This window comes from Pyrus communis, chromosome 2 (assembly GCF_041283825.1).
Source record: "Pyrus communis isolate YQ-2024b chromosome 2, ASM4128382v1, whole genome shotgun sequence".
Taxonomy (NCBI): Eukaryota; Viridiplantae; Streptophyta; class Magnoliopsida; order Rosales; family Rosaceae; genus Pyrus; species Pyrus communis.
Window position 1 is genome coordinate 3,061,094 of NC_142566.1, and position 12,457 is coordinate 3,073,550.

General features: G+C 34.0%; 1 protein-coding gene across 1 annotated transcript; it reads right to left on the minus strand.

Annotated features, from left to right (window-relative positions):
* Window positions 1–224: 224 nt before the first annotated feature.
* Window positions 225–2,037, minus strand: LOC137746594 (uncharacterized). The gene is made up of 2 exons (XM_068486607.2): window positions 1,595–2,037; window positions 225–1,045 (listed from the first exon to the last, which is right to left on the minus strand). Exons 1-2 carry the CDS (start codon window positions 1,775–1,777, stop codon window positions 362–364), a joined length of 867 nt encoding a protein of 288 aa, XP_068342708.1. The 5' UTR covers window positions 1,778–2,037; the 3' UTR covers window positions 225–361.
* Between the last annotated feature and the right edge of the window lie 10,420 nt (window positions 2,038–12,457).

Consider the following 12,457-nt stretch of genomic DNA (forward strand, 5'->3'; position numbering starts at 1 on the left):
TAATTCTTAGTATGTTTATGTTTATGTTTATGTAATTTTGTTATGTTTATGTTTATGTAATTCTTAGTATGTTTTATGTTTATGTTTATGTTTATGTAATTTTGTTATGTTTATGTTTATGTAATTCTTAGTATGTTTATGTTTATGTTTATGTAAAGGACTTTTAATTAGAACGATGGACTTTTAATTATTTTATACAAGGACTTTTAATTTGAACAATGGACTTTTAATAAATAACTTACCAAATTAATTTGAATAAATATTCAAGAAATTGGAAACAACATAAATAATACAAACAATAAATAATAAATTACAACCCAAAGTGATTGGAAAATTATGGGCTCCGATTACAAAAAGTACTCTATTCATCATCACTTAACCAATTTGTGGTGCTAGGATGATCTTCTCTTGCGGTGCTAGAACCACCTTGGCTTGCTATTGCTTCTCTTGCACGCCTCCTTCGCACAACGTCCGCTTTCTCTGATTTCCAAAAAAATTTAGAATTTGGAGACTTCCCTTCTAAAGACATGTTCATAATCTCACGATCTTGTTGAGCCCGTCTTTCTTCTCTAACATGTTCCCTTTCTTGCCTAAGTAGCTCTCTTTCTCTCTCATTAGCATAAAATTCTCTCTCAACAGCTGCTTGTTTTGATGCCTCTCTAGCCTTTTCAGCCTCATCTTTCGCCAGGTCCCTTGCCAAAGTCAATTCACCTTGGCGAGTAAGTTCTTCCATGAACTTTGCATAATCGTTCTTGGAAGCACTACCTTTTCTCTTTGAAGCCTTCTTACCTTGAGGCCTAATTGGAAAACGGGTCGAACCCGACGCGCGTTCAGGGAGGGGCGTTTCGGGCACTTCTTCTGCATCATCTTCATGAACATGATCGGGTGTAGAGTGTAGAGGGGTGCTGTTCATGTGCACTTCTGGACCGACTGGCACAACTCTAAATTTAGGACAATCTTTGACAATATTCCAACATTCCCACCGGTTGAATGATTTATTTTTGCTTTTGGTTTTGGCAGCGTACCAAGCTTGTGCTTGAAGTTCCTACACAATAAAAATAAGTAACAAATAAATAAGTAACTAGCAAATACATACATATATATATATAAGTAACAAATAAATAATTATAATGAAAATAAGTAACTAGCAAATATATACATACATATATATATATATATAAGTAACAAATATAATGAAAATAAGTAAGAAGGCTTCAAGTTTAGTAAATAATGAAAATAAGTAACAAATAAATAATTATAATGAAAATAACTAACTAGCAAATATATACATATATATATAAGTAACAAATATAATGAAAATAACTAAGAAGGCTTCAAGTTTAGTAAATAATGAAAATAAGTAACAAATAAATAATTATAATGAAAATAACTAACTAGCAAATATATACATATATATATAAGTAACAAATATATATATATATATATATATATATTTATATGTCATTTTAATCATAACATGGGGCTAGAGTTCCAAGTTTAGTAAATAAATAATACAAACAAACAAATAAATAAATAATACAAACAACATAATTATAATGTAACAAATAAGTAACAATAAATAATAAATTGTTACCTGATCCGAGTAATTTTCCCCACTTCGAATATTATTACTAGCTTGTGCCAAAGCGTCTCTCCACGTACTAAACGATTGGCTAAGTAATTTCCAACGACTGGACATCGATTCTTTGGTTCTTTTCCCACCAATTTTCTCAAGAAAACTGGTATGAATAAGACTCCACATTTCTCGCAACTGCATCTCATTACCCGTAAGCGAACTATGAGTAACTTCAACCTAGCTAGTACACAACGCAACATCTTCAATAAGCGACCAATTCGTACCTGCACCAGTGGTCATTTTGTTGAAAAAAAATGGATTCAAATTTTGAGACAAAGAAAGGAATGTGATTGAAAGTAGTTGAGAAAATATGAAATTGTTGTGTAAGGTAGATGATAATGAGAAGGTATTTATAGAAAAGTAAAAACAATTTTTTTTACAATTTTTTTCAGATTTTTCAGATATTTTTTTGAATTTTTTTGAATTTTTTACATTTTTTTTAAATTTTTATTCAATTAATTAATCTCTGCCGTTGGATATAAAAAAATTTGAATTCCAACGCTCCAGATTGTGCCACGTGTCAAACGGTAACTTTTCAGATTTTTTAAACTATTTTTTCATTTATTTTTTAATTTATAAAGCATTTTAATATCCACCGTTGATCTCAGATCGAACGGTGGATATTAAATCTGACATTTTTTTTTTTTACCGTTGAGATCTAACGGTCCACATTAAGTGACCGTTAGGATCTAACGTACCGTGGGAAGCCACGTGGCTTCCCAACGGTAACTGACAAAACCCTTTTTTTTCTGATTATTGTGTCGGGACGCGCCCCCACGCGAGGGTGGGGTGCACGCGCCTGACACAAAAAAAATTAAATAATACGCTGACGCCACCCTGGCGTCAGCATGGCGTCATCCTCAGCTCGGGCTCAAGGCCTGGCAATCCCTCACGGGCCTGGCCCTCGGGCCTCCCCCATCCCCCGGCCTGCCTCACGCTGGAGGCCATCCACCGGCCCTCGGGCCTTTGTTCTGGAGACTGTCCCCCGAGCAAAAAGCTACGGTGGGAATGCTCTTATGCAAAGGAAATGCGTACTCCAGAGATCAAATCTTGCTCCCATGTGTACTATTATTTTGCAATGCCATGGTTTATATGGCCAGTACCAGATGCCTGCACATTCGTTGTTATTCTTTCTTCTCTGAATATAGTATCTTAAGAATAACTCTCTACCATTGATGACATGCTATATATAGCAGCAGTAGGTTCGTTGGTAAACAAGGTCGGGGACTTGATTTTTTAGTTGCTACAACTAGTTATTAACATCACAATTAAGGTGATGTTTTGCTTTTCAGAATCAAACCTCTTCTAAACATTTTCATAGGCATTTCTAACTATGGGTTCCCGCTTTTAGCAATAATGTGGTTGAAATTCTCCTTTGATGAGAATTGAACCTAATGCCTCTCACTTACAAATGAAGAGGATTACCACCTGACCGCAGTACTAAGTGGCCAACCGCAACCTCCAATTAAAATGGGAGGAATTGTTAGAAGAGTATATTGGAAATTAATTGATGATAGAGTATCAGGTTAATACTCATGTCTGTTGACTTCTAATTAATCCAGCCACTCGATGAGTAGCCTTTGAAATTAGGCTTGATGCCCTTCTGTACTAGACGTAAGCTCGATCGGTGTTCTAGTTGAAAAGTGTTCTGGCGTGTTATTTTCATTATTGCACCTTAATACCTATTAGCTCAAGTTTTAGCCTTTCGCAAATACATAGTATGTAGGGAGTCTCTATCGGTGACTTGGCGTTCCAGAGGGTTCTGTATGACATTTTCTTTGCAATGTCCTGACAAGCAATTAATAATATAATTTAACTAACTTATATAATTTCCCAATCCGTATATTTTTATGCTCAGCATGCAACCCTTAATTCGCCACTTAAATGATCTCTCTAGCATCCCAAAATCTCATGTTAGTCTTCTAACTTACTCGTTTGGGTTTAAAATTTCTAATCTAGCTTTTGATGACGACTGTTTGTTGTTTGCTAAAGCTTCTACCAAAGGGGTAAGAAATTTTCTAGGTATTTTAGATAAGTTTACGAAAGTTTTGTGGGCAGCAAATTAATTTTCATAAATCTTCTCTTTGTTTTTCTTAGGGCTTCGGAATGAAATCATAAATATTCTTCAGATTCAGCATAAAACTACCATTAGTAAATATTTGGGTATCCATAATATTGCTTTCTAAAAAGACCCAGTGAATGGTAATGAACTTTCAAGAAGGGTAAAACAAAAGCTTGCTGGGTAGAAGGCTAATACTTGGCAAAAGCATATTTTATAGTAGATTCTAGTCTATCAATAGCAAGACACTTGGAATCCAGTCCAAGAATGACTCATCCATCAACATAAAATCCAATGTTTATTGTCCATAACATCCTGATGCTAAGTTAGAGTAAATAAACCAAAAATTTGTCTTTAAAGTTTCCTTAAACATTTAATAAACATATATTGTTGCTAAGTTAGAGTAATTAAGATAAGAGCTTTTCTTTAAGGCTTTTCCTCAAACACATCATAGACAAATTTTGTTTTTTCTAGTCAAAGCAAATTTTGATGAAAGGCCAAAAGGCAGCTAACAGATATGAACCATAACAAAAATACAACCAATTACAACCAATTACAACACGAAGAGACCCAAACTTAAACAAACAACTGGCTCCAAAAGAAGATAAAACCAATACAATAACGAAGAGACCAAAATCTAAACAACCAACCAACTCCAAAAGCAGATAGAGATGAGACACCTAACAAGCCACACCCAAGCCTGAGAGACAACAGAAGGCTAAAAAAGGAGAAGGAATTTTAGAAGAAAGCATTCTGCTTGACAAAGTCAATCGGGACCATTCACCCAAAAACGATACCAGCGGAATACACAATCATTGATACACTAATAATCCTACTTTTGACATAAATTTGTGAATGAAAAACCCTCTTGTTGCCAATTGATTGTTGAGAACCTTGAGGTTGAAGGGGTTGAGAGGGTTGCTTTTATTATCAAAGGAATAGGCATAAAAGATGGGGTCAAGAATAAGTGAATATAATTTTATTTACGTGTGTCCAGCGTAAGCTAAATAGAGTTTAAAATTTGTATTTTGAATCATTTTAGTGCTACGTTGCACATTAGAACTTATTTGTATTTGATTATGATATATGAATCTCTAAATTGGTTAAAGTTGTATATGGTCATTATTTGTAAGTTGTTTTGTGTTTATATTTATAGTTGGTTAAAATAGAGAGTATCATTGGATGCTAAGTTGAATTACTTAGCAAAATAGTTATCGGACACTATTTCACTAGCTAAGTGAACCAAAAAATTTCTATGGTCACTTGGTTAAAGTTATATTACAATTATTTGTAAGCTATATTTGTGTGTGTGTGTGTGTGTGTGTAATATTTGTAATTGCTTACAATAGAGAGTAACGTTGAGGATGCTAAGTTAAACTAATTAGACAAAATTGTCCCGGACCCTATTCACTAAGTGAACCAAAAATGTTCTTCTAGTCACTTACGACCAACTCACCCTTGTATATGGTATTAAGAACTGATGTTAAAACATCAAAAAGACATTTATCTATCTTTTTACCTCTCATGTTATTCTATGACATTAACTGTTTTGATTTCTCAGTTTTCACTAATATCCAACTATTTAAAATTTTCAATTTAAAAAAAAAATATAAAAGAAAAAAAGGAAAAAAAATGAAAGCTACTTTAATGATTCTTAAAAACAATGAAATAATTCTAAAAATTGATGACTGAATTGTTATTAAAGGGGCGTTTGGATCATAGAGAAAGCAATTTGAACAACAAACTTACAAATTCTATCAACCTCGAACATGGAATCTATCCAACAAGGCAACAACTGATTGAAATTAGAAGAAGCTATTCAAAGACACATTTCTTTTGTTATGTTTGATTCATCCACAACCATAATCCAACCAATATGAGAGAATAAGACACTATATTCTAAGACACATTTCTTTTATTAAGTTTGATATTCATCAACAACAATTGAATACCCCTGAATTATTATTTTTATTTATTTTTTGCTAAAAATATTATCTACACTAAGAGGTGGGTGGAGTGGATGAACTAATAATAATGTGGTTCGAATTCATCTTTGGCAATAATCGAACATAAGACCTCTTATTTACAAATGAAAAGAAATATCATTAGATCGTAGTACTAAGTAGCCCCTAAAATGATTAATTCCTAAGAATCTCTCAAAATCCCAAAAGCCAGCCTCTAAAATCGAATCGAAAGCAAGGAAGTACAATAATAAGCACAAGTAGTAGTCTGTTTGGGGGATGGGGGTGCACTTACAGTAATCCCACTTTTGTTTGTCTTCACGAGAGTTCGTGGCAATCTTTGCGCCATTATCTTACTCGTCTTCTCCTTGTGAAACTTAAGCCACAAAATCAATCACAAAATCCATTGCAAATTAGAAATAAAAAACGGAAAGCATAATCAGTGGTGGATTCAGAGTTTTAACATGAAGTGGTTCCAATATTGAAGTTGAACTATTTGGAATGAGATTGTCTAAACTAATTGATAATGATTTTCGTTAAATCGTTTCATACATCTGATTTCTACATATATTAATTATTAAAACCGAAAATCCTATCAATTACCGAAATTAAAATCATACATAGATATAAACTACATTAATAAAATCTTCTTTGTCAATAAAAAGAGAGTAAAAAAATAATTTTGTCTTATACTACAAAACAAAATCATGGGTGGTAAAGTAAATTCACACAAACTAAATTTAAAAATAAAATATAAAAAAAGAAAACTTATATCTCTAATCCACATTCTTTTTTTTTCTCCCATTCTCCTTCCCATTTTAAAATAAAAATAAAAATTATTTTCACACACAAAAGTACGGGACATATGCTAATTAATATATATATATATATATATATATATATATAATAAACTAACCAACACGATTAAATCAATGTAAAGAAATCATAAAACTACAATATAATAATCAGAGCAATAACAATAATCTATTAGGAATTTAAAATTTTCATCTAATGCCCACAATTTTAATAGCATCCTATTTTATTGATTTGGGCTAGAATTATAAAATTTATTTAAATTTAGAGATTAGGACACTACTAAATCAAAATCTCTACTAATTAATAAAACACTCATTGTCAATCAAAGCCCTATGAAATTACCAATTTAACCCTCTAATTAAAACAAAACATGAATAAAAAAATATGGGGCAGATATTTAATTTTATACAATCAAATTTTGCTTTTTTTTTTTTTTTTCAAAGCCTCACCTACATGTAATCCTAACATATCTCTAATTAAAAAAAAACAAATAAAAAAAAATTTCCAAACCCACATTCTCTATTACTCTCTTCCTCTCTCCTTCTATTTCAAAAACAAAAATAAAAAATTTTCTCACACACTTTGTGTGTGCCCATATGCTAGTAGAAATTAAGAAAATAGGTGGTGGTGGAGAGATTTGAGCAGGTGGTGGTGGTGATGGTGGAGGATTGGTTGGCAGGGGATGGAAGGTAAAAGGGAATAGGAGGAAAAAACGGAATTGGGATTATATTTAGAAGAGAGATTCACGTGTCTTTTCTAAGAGGGTCACCTGTTCTTTTTATTTGTATCGGCTCAAAACGAGGCCAGTTTGCTCAAAAAGAAAACAACCTGCTTCTTCTTCTTTTTTCTTTTTCATTATTCACGTGCAATTTACACAGCTTGCAGCCGCGGCTGATACCTTTTCTCCACCACATCTCAGACCGTCAAGTGGTCCTCCAAAGTCCTCATAGCCATTTGAGCTTCATAGATATCCTCGTGGACATAAGACACACTGGGCAGATCGTCGCCATCCAGTGGTGAGTATGCGACGCATGGTTCGCCATGGTTTGACCTTTAGAGGGAGAGAGAGAGAGGAGGGAGAGGTTGAGGGCTATAAATTCCTTTGATAAAGGTGGATTCAAGGCCCCTTGGTATTATTTATGGCGGACGCAGTGGGGTTAGTGGAGCGGTTGTGCGCTGGTGGTGTTAAAGTTGGTAAAGCTTGTACTGTGCAATTGAGCTGCTAAAAATGTACGAAAGTCACAGAGAGATCATAGAGATCACAAGAAATTTTCCATGCAAAAGTTTTGTATTATTTACCATTCAGTATAGTTACATAATCTGACCAAAAAAAAAAAAAAAAGAATAGTTACATAAAAAAATTAGAAAACTTCATTTTAATCCTTAAAAAAGATGAGTTTTAGACTATAACCTTGTGTAAGATTAAAATCCAATTTTAGTCCCTAGTACATTTAATCATCTCATTTATTAGTTATATTTTGATGTTTTATTTATCTTTTTATTCCTATTTAATGTATTAATTACATTGAAATTTAGTTTTTATTTCATTTATCATAATATTTTAATGTCTGCATTTAGGCAACTAATTTTTTTTTTTTTATAATATATAGTCCGATAACAATTTTGTATGTTCTTTAGGTACATTAATATATATGAATATTTCGATATATCCATTGATACAAACATATATGTACATTAATTCATCGATACAAAACATATACATGCATTTCGGTACATACATTTTGGTACACACATTTGAATTTCTTTTTTATTTTTTTTATTTTTTGTTTTTGTTTTAGTACAACGATATATTTTACACTAAGGCGAGGGTGGTTCGGCTAAGCCACACAATAGACAACTTAATTTGGTATCGAATTCACCATCCACGAGATTCGAACCTAATGCCTCTCATTTGAGTATTGACTTTTAGGTACATTAATTCAATATACTATATTTCGGTACATACATTTCGGTATTGACATTTCGTTACATTAATCGATACATACATTTCAGTACATATATTTCGGTACGTACATTTTGGTACGTATATTTCAGTACGTACATTTCGGTACTATATTTCGGTACATATATTTTGGTATATACATTTTGGTACATACATTTCGGTATTGATATTTAGGTACATTAATTCAATATAATACATTTCGGTATATATATTTAGGTTCATTATAATATATGTTGGTACAATCATGTAGGTACAAAAAAGTCAATTATATATATTTCGGCACAGTACAATCATGTATTTTTATATTTTGTATCACAAATTTCTTTTAATATTTTCTCATTTATGTTCATTTATAATTAAAGAACTAAATATGTGCATATTAATAGAATTAAAATTTAATATGGAGAGATTAAATAAAAATGCACATTAAATAACAAAAATTGAATATAAATTTTGATAAAAGTACACTTCAAGGGATTAAATTGAATATGTAATCTAGCACCAAGTTTTTTTTTAAATTTAATCTTTTGCAAGGACAAATGTTCAAAAACCCCTAAAAAAATTATGAAATGTTGGAGAGAGGGCTGGCTACAATGAGGGAAGGGGCATAACTATTTGTGATATGATTTGAGTTTAACGAGCCAAATATTTTGTATGAGTTCAACTCAATTTGTTTTCCCAACCAAGCTGGAAGAAGTCAAACTTGAATTGTATCGAGCTACTTAATAATACCATACATTAGGGAGCACTTGGTACATAGATGGGATGGGATGGGACATAATGGAACAGAAGTTCCACGCTACATTTGTTACACACAGGTTGCAATGAGATAGTTGTTTTGCTATTTGTTTGCTCATCGCCATCATTATCACCACCAATATACTTGCACGGATACTCTGAAACTCCAAAGTGTCAAAGTATCGGACACACCAACATGCCTCGAACACGCCATGAACATAGTTTGGATACTGACAACAGTTTAGACATGGTCAAGGCACATCATGGGCTTTTTCATAAATTTCAAAAACATTTTGAGGGCAGTTTTGGAAATAGAAAATATTTTGGTGGTAATTTTGTAAAATACAAATAAATAAATAAACATTTAGAGGCACTTTTGTAAATATAAAACTCATAAAACCTAAAGATTACAAGTTTGGGACCAGTTTTGTAAATATAAAAACTCTTGGACTCCAAATTATAGGTAATTAAGCATCCATATTTTGAATGAATTTTGTGTATTTAAATTTTTGATTGCCTATTGTATATTGCAAAGGTAATAGAGGTTGATTAATTTGATTGGTTGTGCATAATTTGAATTAGATATGGGTAAGTATTGTTTTAATATTTATAATATTATTATATTTTAATCGTCTAGTCCTACTGTGTTCGTGTCCATGTCCTTATTTTATAAGATTTACCAGAAATTTACCGTATCACAGTGTTTGTGCCCATGACTGTATTCTTGTATGTTCTTCTCTACAGAGAAGAAATCATTTCAGTGAATCCTCCATAACTCAAAATTCTGCAGAGAAATTAAGTGGGTAAGTAAGAATTTACTCACTCAATCTTGGGTTTTCATTTTTCTTTTACCAGATTATATTTCCTCTTGATTTGATATAAAATTTGTTGAACTAAAGACTGAATTTTTATCTCGTTTTTGTAGTTACCCTATGTGAATGCAATATTAAATTTCAGGGCTGATTTTTTAATCTGGGTTGATTCGTTTTTTATCTGGTATGCAGAAATTTTTACTGTGGTAGTTATTTTGGTGGAGTTTTCAGTGACATGAAAGGCAATGGCTGTTTTTGGTGGGGTTTTCATCCCACGGTGTTCCATTCCACCCTACATGCCAAACGCACCCTTAAGGATTGAGTTTTTTTCATGGTTGGTCCTGAAATAAAAAAATAAAAAAATCACAATTTAGTTAGGCGTCTTTGTAGGAATTATAATAATGGTATTATATAAAACACAATATTAATCCTGTAACAACCCATCTCGATTAATTTTACGAATTTTAGAACGGAGGGGTATTTTGGTAATTTCATTGGGATGGACTAGATATTTTAAATTGTTACTTTTGCGTTTTATTTGGTGTGCCCAAGTGGGGCCCACCTTTGGTTTTTGTCCCCCCGGCCTAATCTCTCTTCACCTCTCATTCTCTCTTTCTCTCCCTCGCTTTCTCTCTTTTTCTCAACTCCCCTGAACCCTCTCTCTTGGATCCCTCAGCTCTCTCTTCCCTCTCCACGGACCACCACCCACCACCATCATTTTTCCCTCCCTGTGTGCTCCACGAAAGCTGGAGCAAAGGAGGAACGCACACAAGCTCTCTGTGTCTCGTGGCACCGTGGGTTGCCATTGTACACCTCCTCCTCCGGCGAACCCCCGACCATGGTAAGCTCCTAGAACCCCTTCGATCGCATTTAGAAGTAAGTTTGAAACATTTTTGAGTAGTCTTTGTGGTTTTTGGACGACGAACCCTCGGGGAAAGGCACTACCTAGCTTTCCTACGAAAATCGAAGGTTGCAGGCCGTTTTCCAGCCAACTTCGACCACCACAAGTCCTGAAATTGGTATGAATCTCTTTCTCTCATCTTAAACTTCATTTTCGCTTTTGAAACATTGAAAATGGTGAAGAAATGAGGTCGAACGGAGCTCGGGAAGGTTTGCCCAGTTTCCGGCCAACCTGCGACCTGACCCAGACCTTTAGGCCGAGCTACCCAGCCCAACCCAGATTTGTGACCCATCCAAACCCAACCCAGAACTAAACCCAAGACCAACTAAGAATTGGCCCAGGTCTTTGGGCCACAAACCTCAGCTTAGGCCCAAGCCTAGAAGCCCAGGCCCAAACCCAGTCGGAGCCCAGATCCTACTCGGCGCGTAGGCCTACGAGTGGGCGCCTGTCTTGGCCGACGCTGGCGACTTTTCTGACAAACTTTCCGGCGACCCAAAATGGCTCGTGGCCATTGAGGCTGCCATCCCATGGCGGCTCGTGAGGGCGCGTGCGGTGGCATGTGAGGTTACTCGAGATCCCCCTTATGTATTTCGACATCCTAAATCTATTTATGATGTTCGTTTCCTAAAATTCAATCGTTATAGTAGAGTTTTATTAATTGGACCCTTTATGTGCTTAGGTGTGTTTATTGGCAGCGTTTCCGTCCTTCCTATTTCACACGGCTATTCGACGACGGAGTATCTATGAGTGGACCGCTTCTAAAATGCATGATTTTACTATTAGAAATGCATTCATGAAAATCATGATTTAATGGTTGCGTTTTATGAAACGTTTATGAGTAAATTGGTTTTACGCGTATTGATATTTCATGCTTTACTGGATTTACTTTCACTAAGATATTTATGAACATGATTTATGATATGATGTTTGAGCTATTGAGCTCCGATGAGATATATTTTGGAAATATTATGTTCAATGATTTTTGTGCTTATCTAGTGGTCACTATATGTCTACGGGCCAATGATACTTCTATATATGCCTTCGGGTGGGTGTTGTAGGAACCTACGGGCTAATGAAGGCCTTCGGGCAAATGAAGAGTTCTATATGCCTTCGGGCGATACTCATACCACTATTTAGCACACTATATATGATATATGTTTTATGAAAGGTTTTGTGGCATGCTAGGGTTTTCGGAAAACCTATTACATATTATGCTATTGAATTTTCATAAACTTTGGGGGTTAGTATGTTGTCGAATAACTGTTTTAATATTATCTATATATCAACTTGGTCCACTCATGTTTTGTTTTGCGCCCCCTCAGGACTTAGAATTAAGACGTACAATCCCGACGTCAAGGCATTCCTGCATCGGCATCTTTGAGTCCTCTTGGTGTAGGATCCATCCCTTTGTTCATTCAATTTAATATTATTCTTTTTTAGTGTCTTAGATTAGTTGTATGCTCTGAATACGTTCCTTGATTGCATATTTATTTTATTTAAATTTATAAGTTCTATTTATATTCTTTGGTTCTCATGCATATTAGTATGGCTTCGTCACCTTCGGGTGTCGG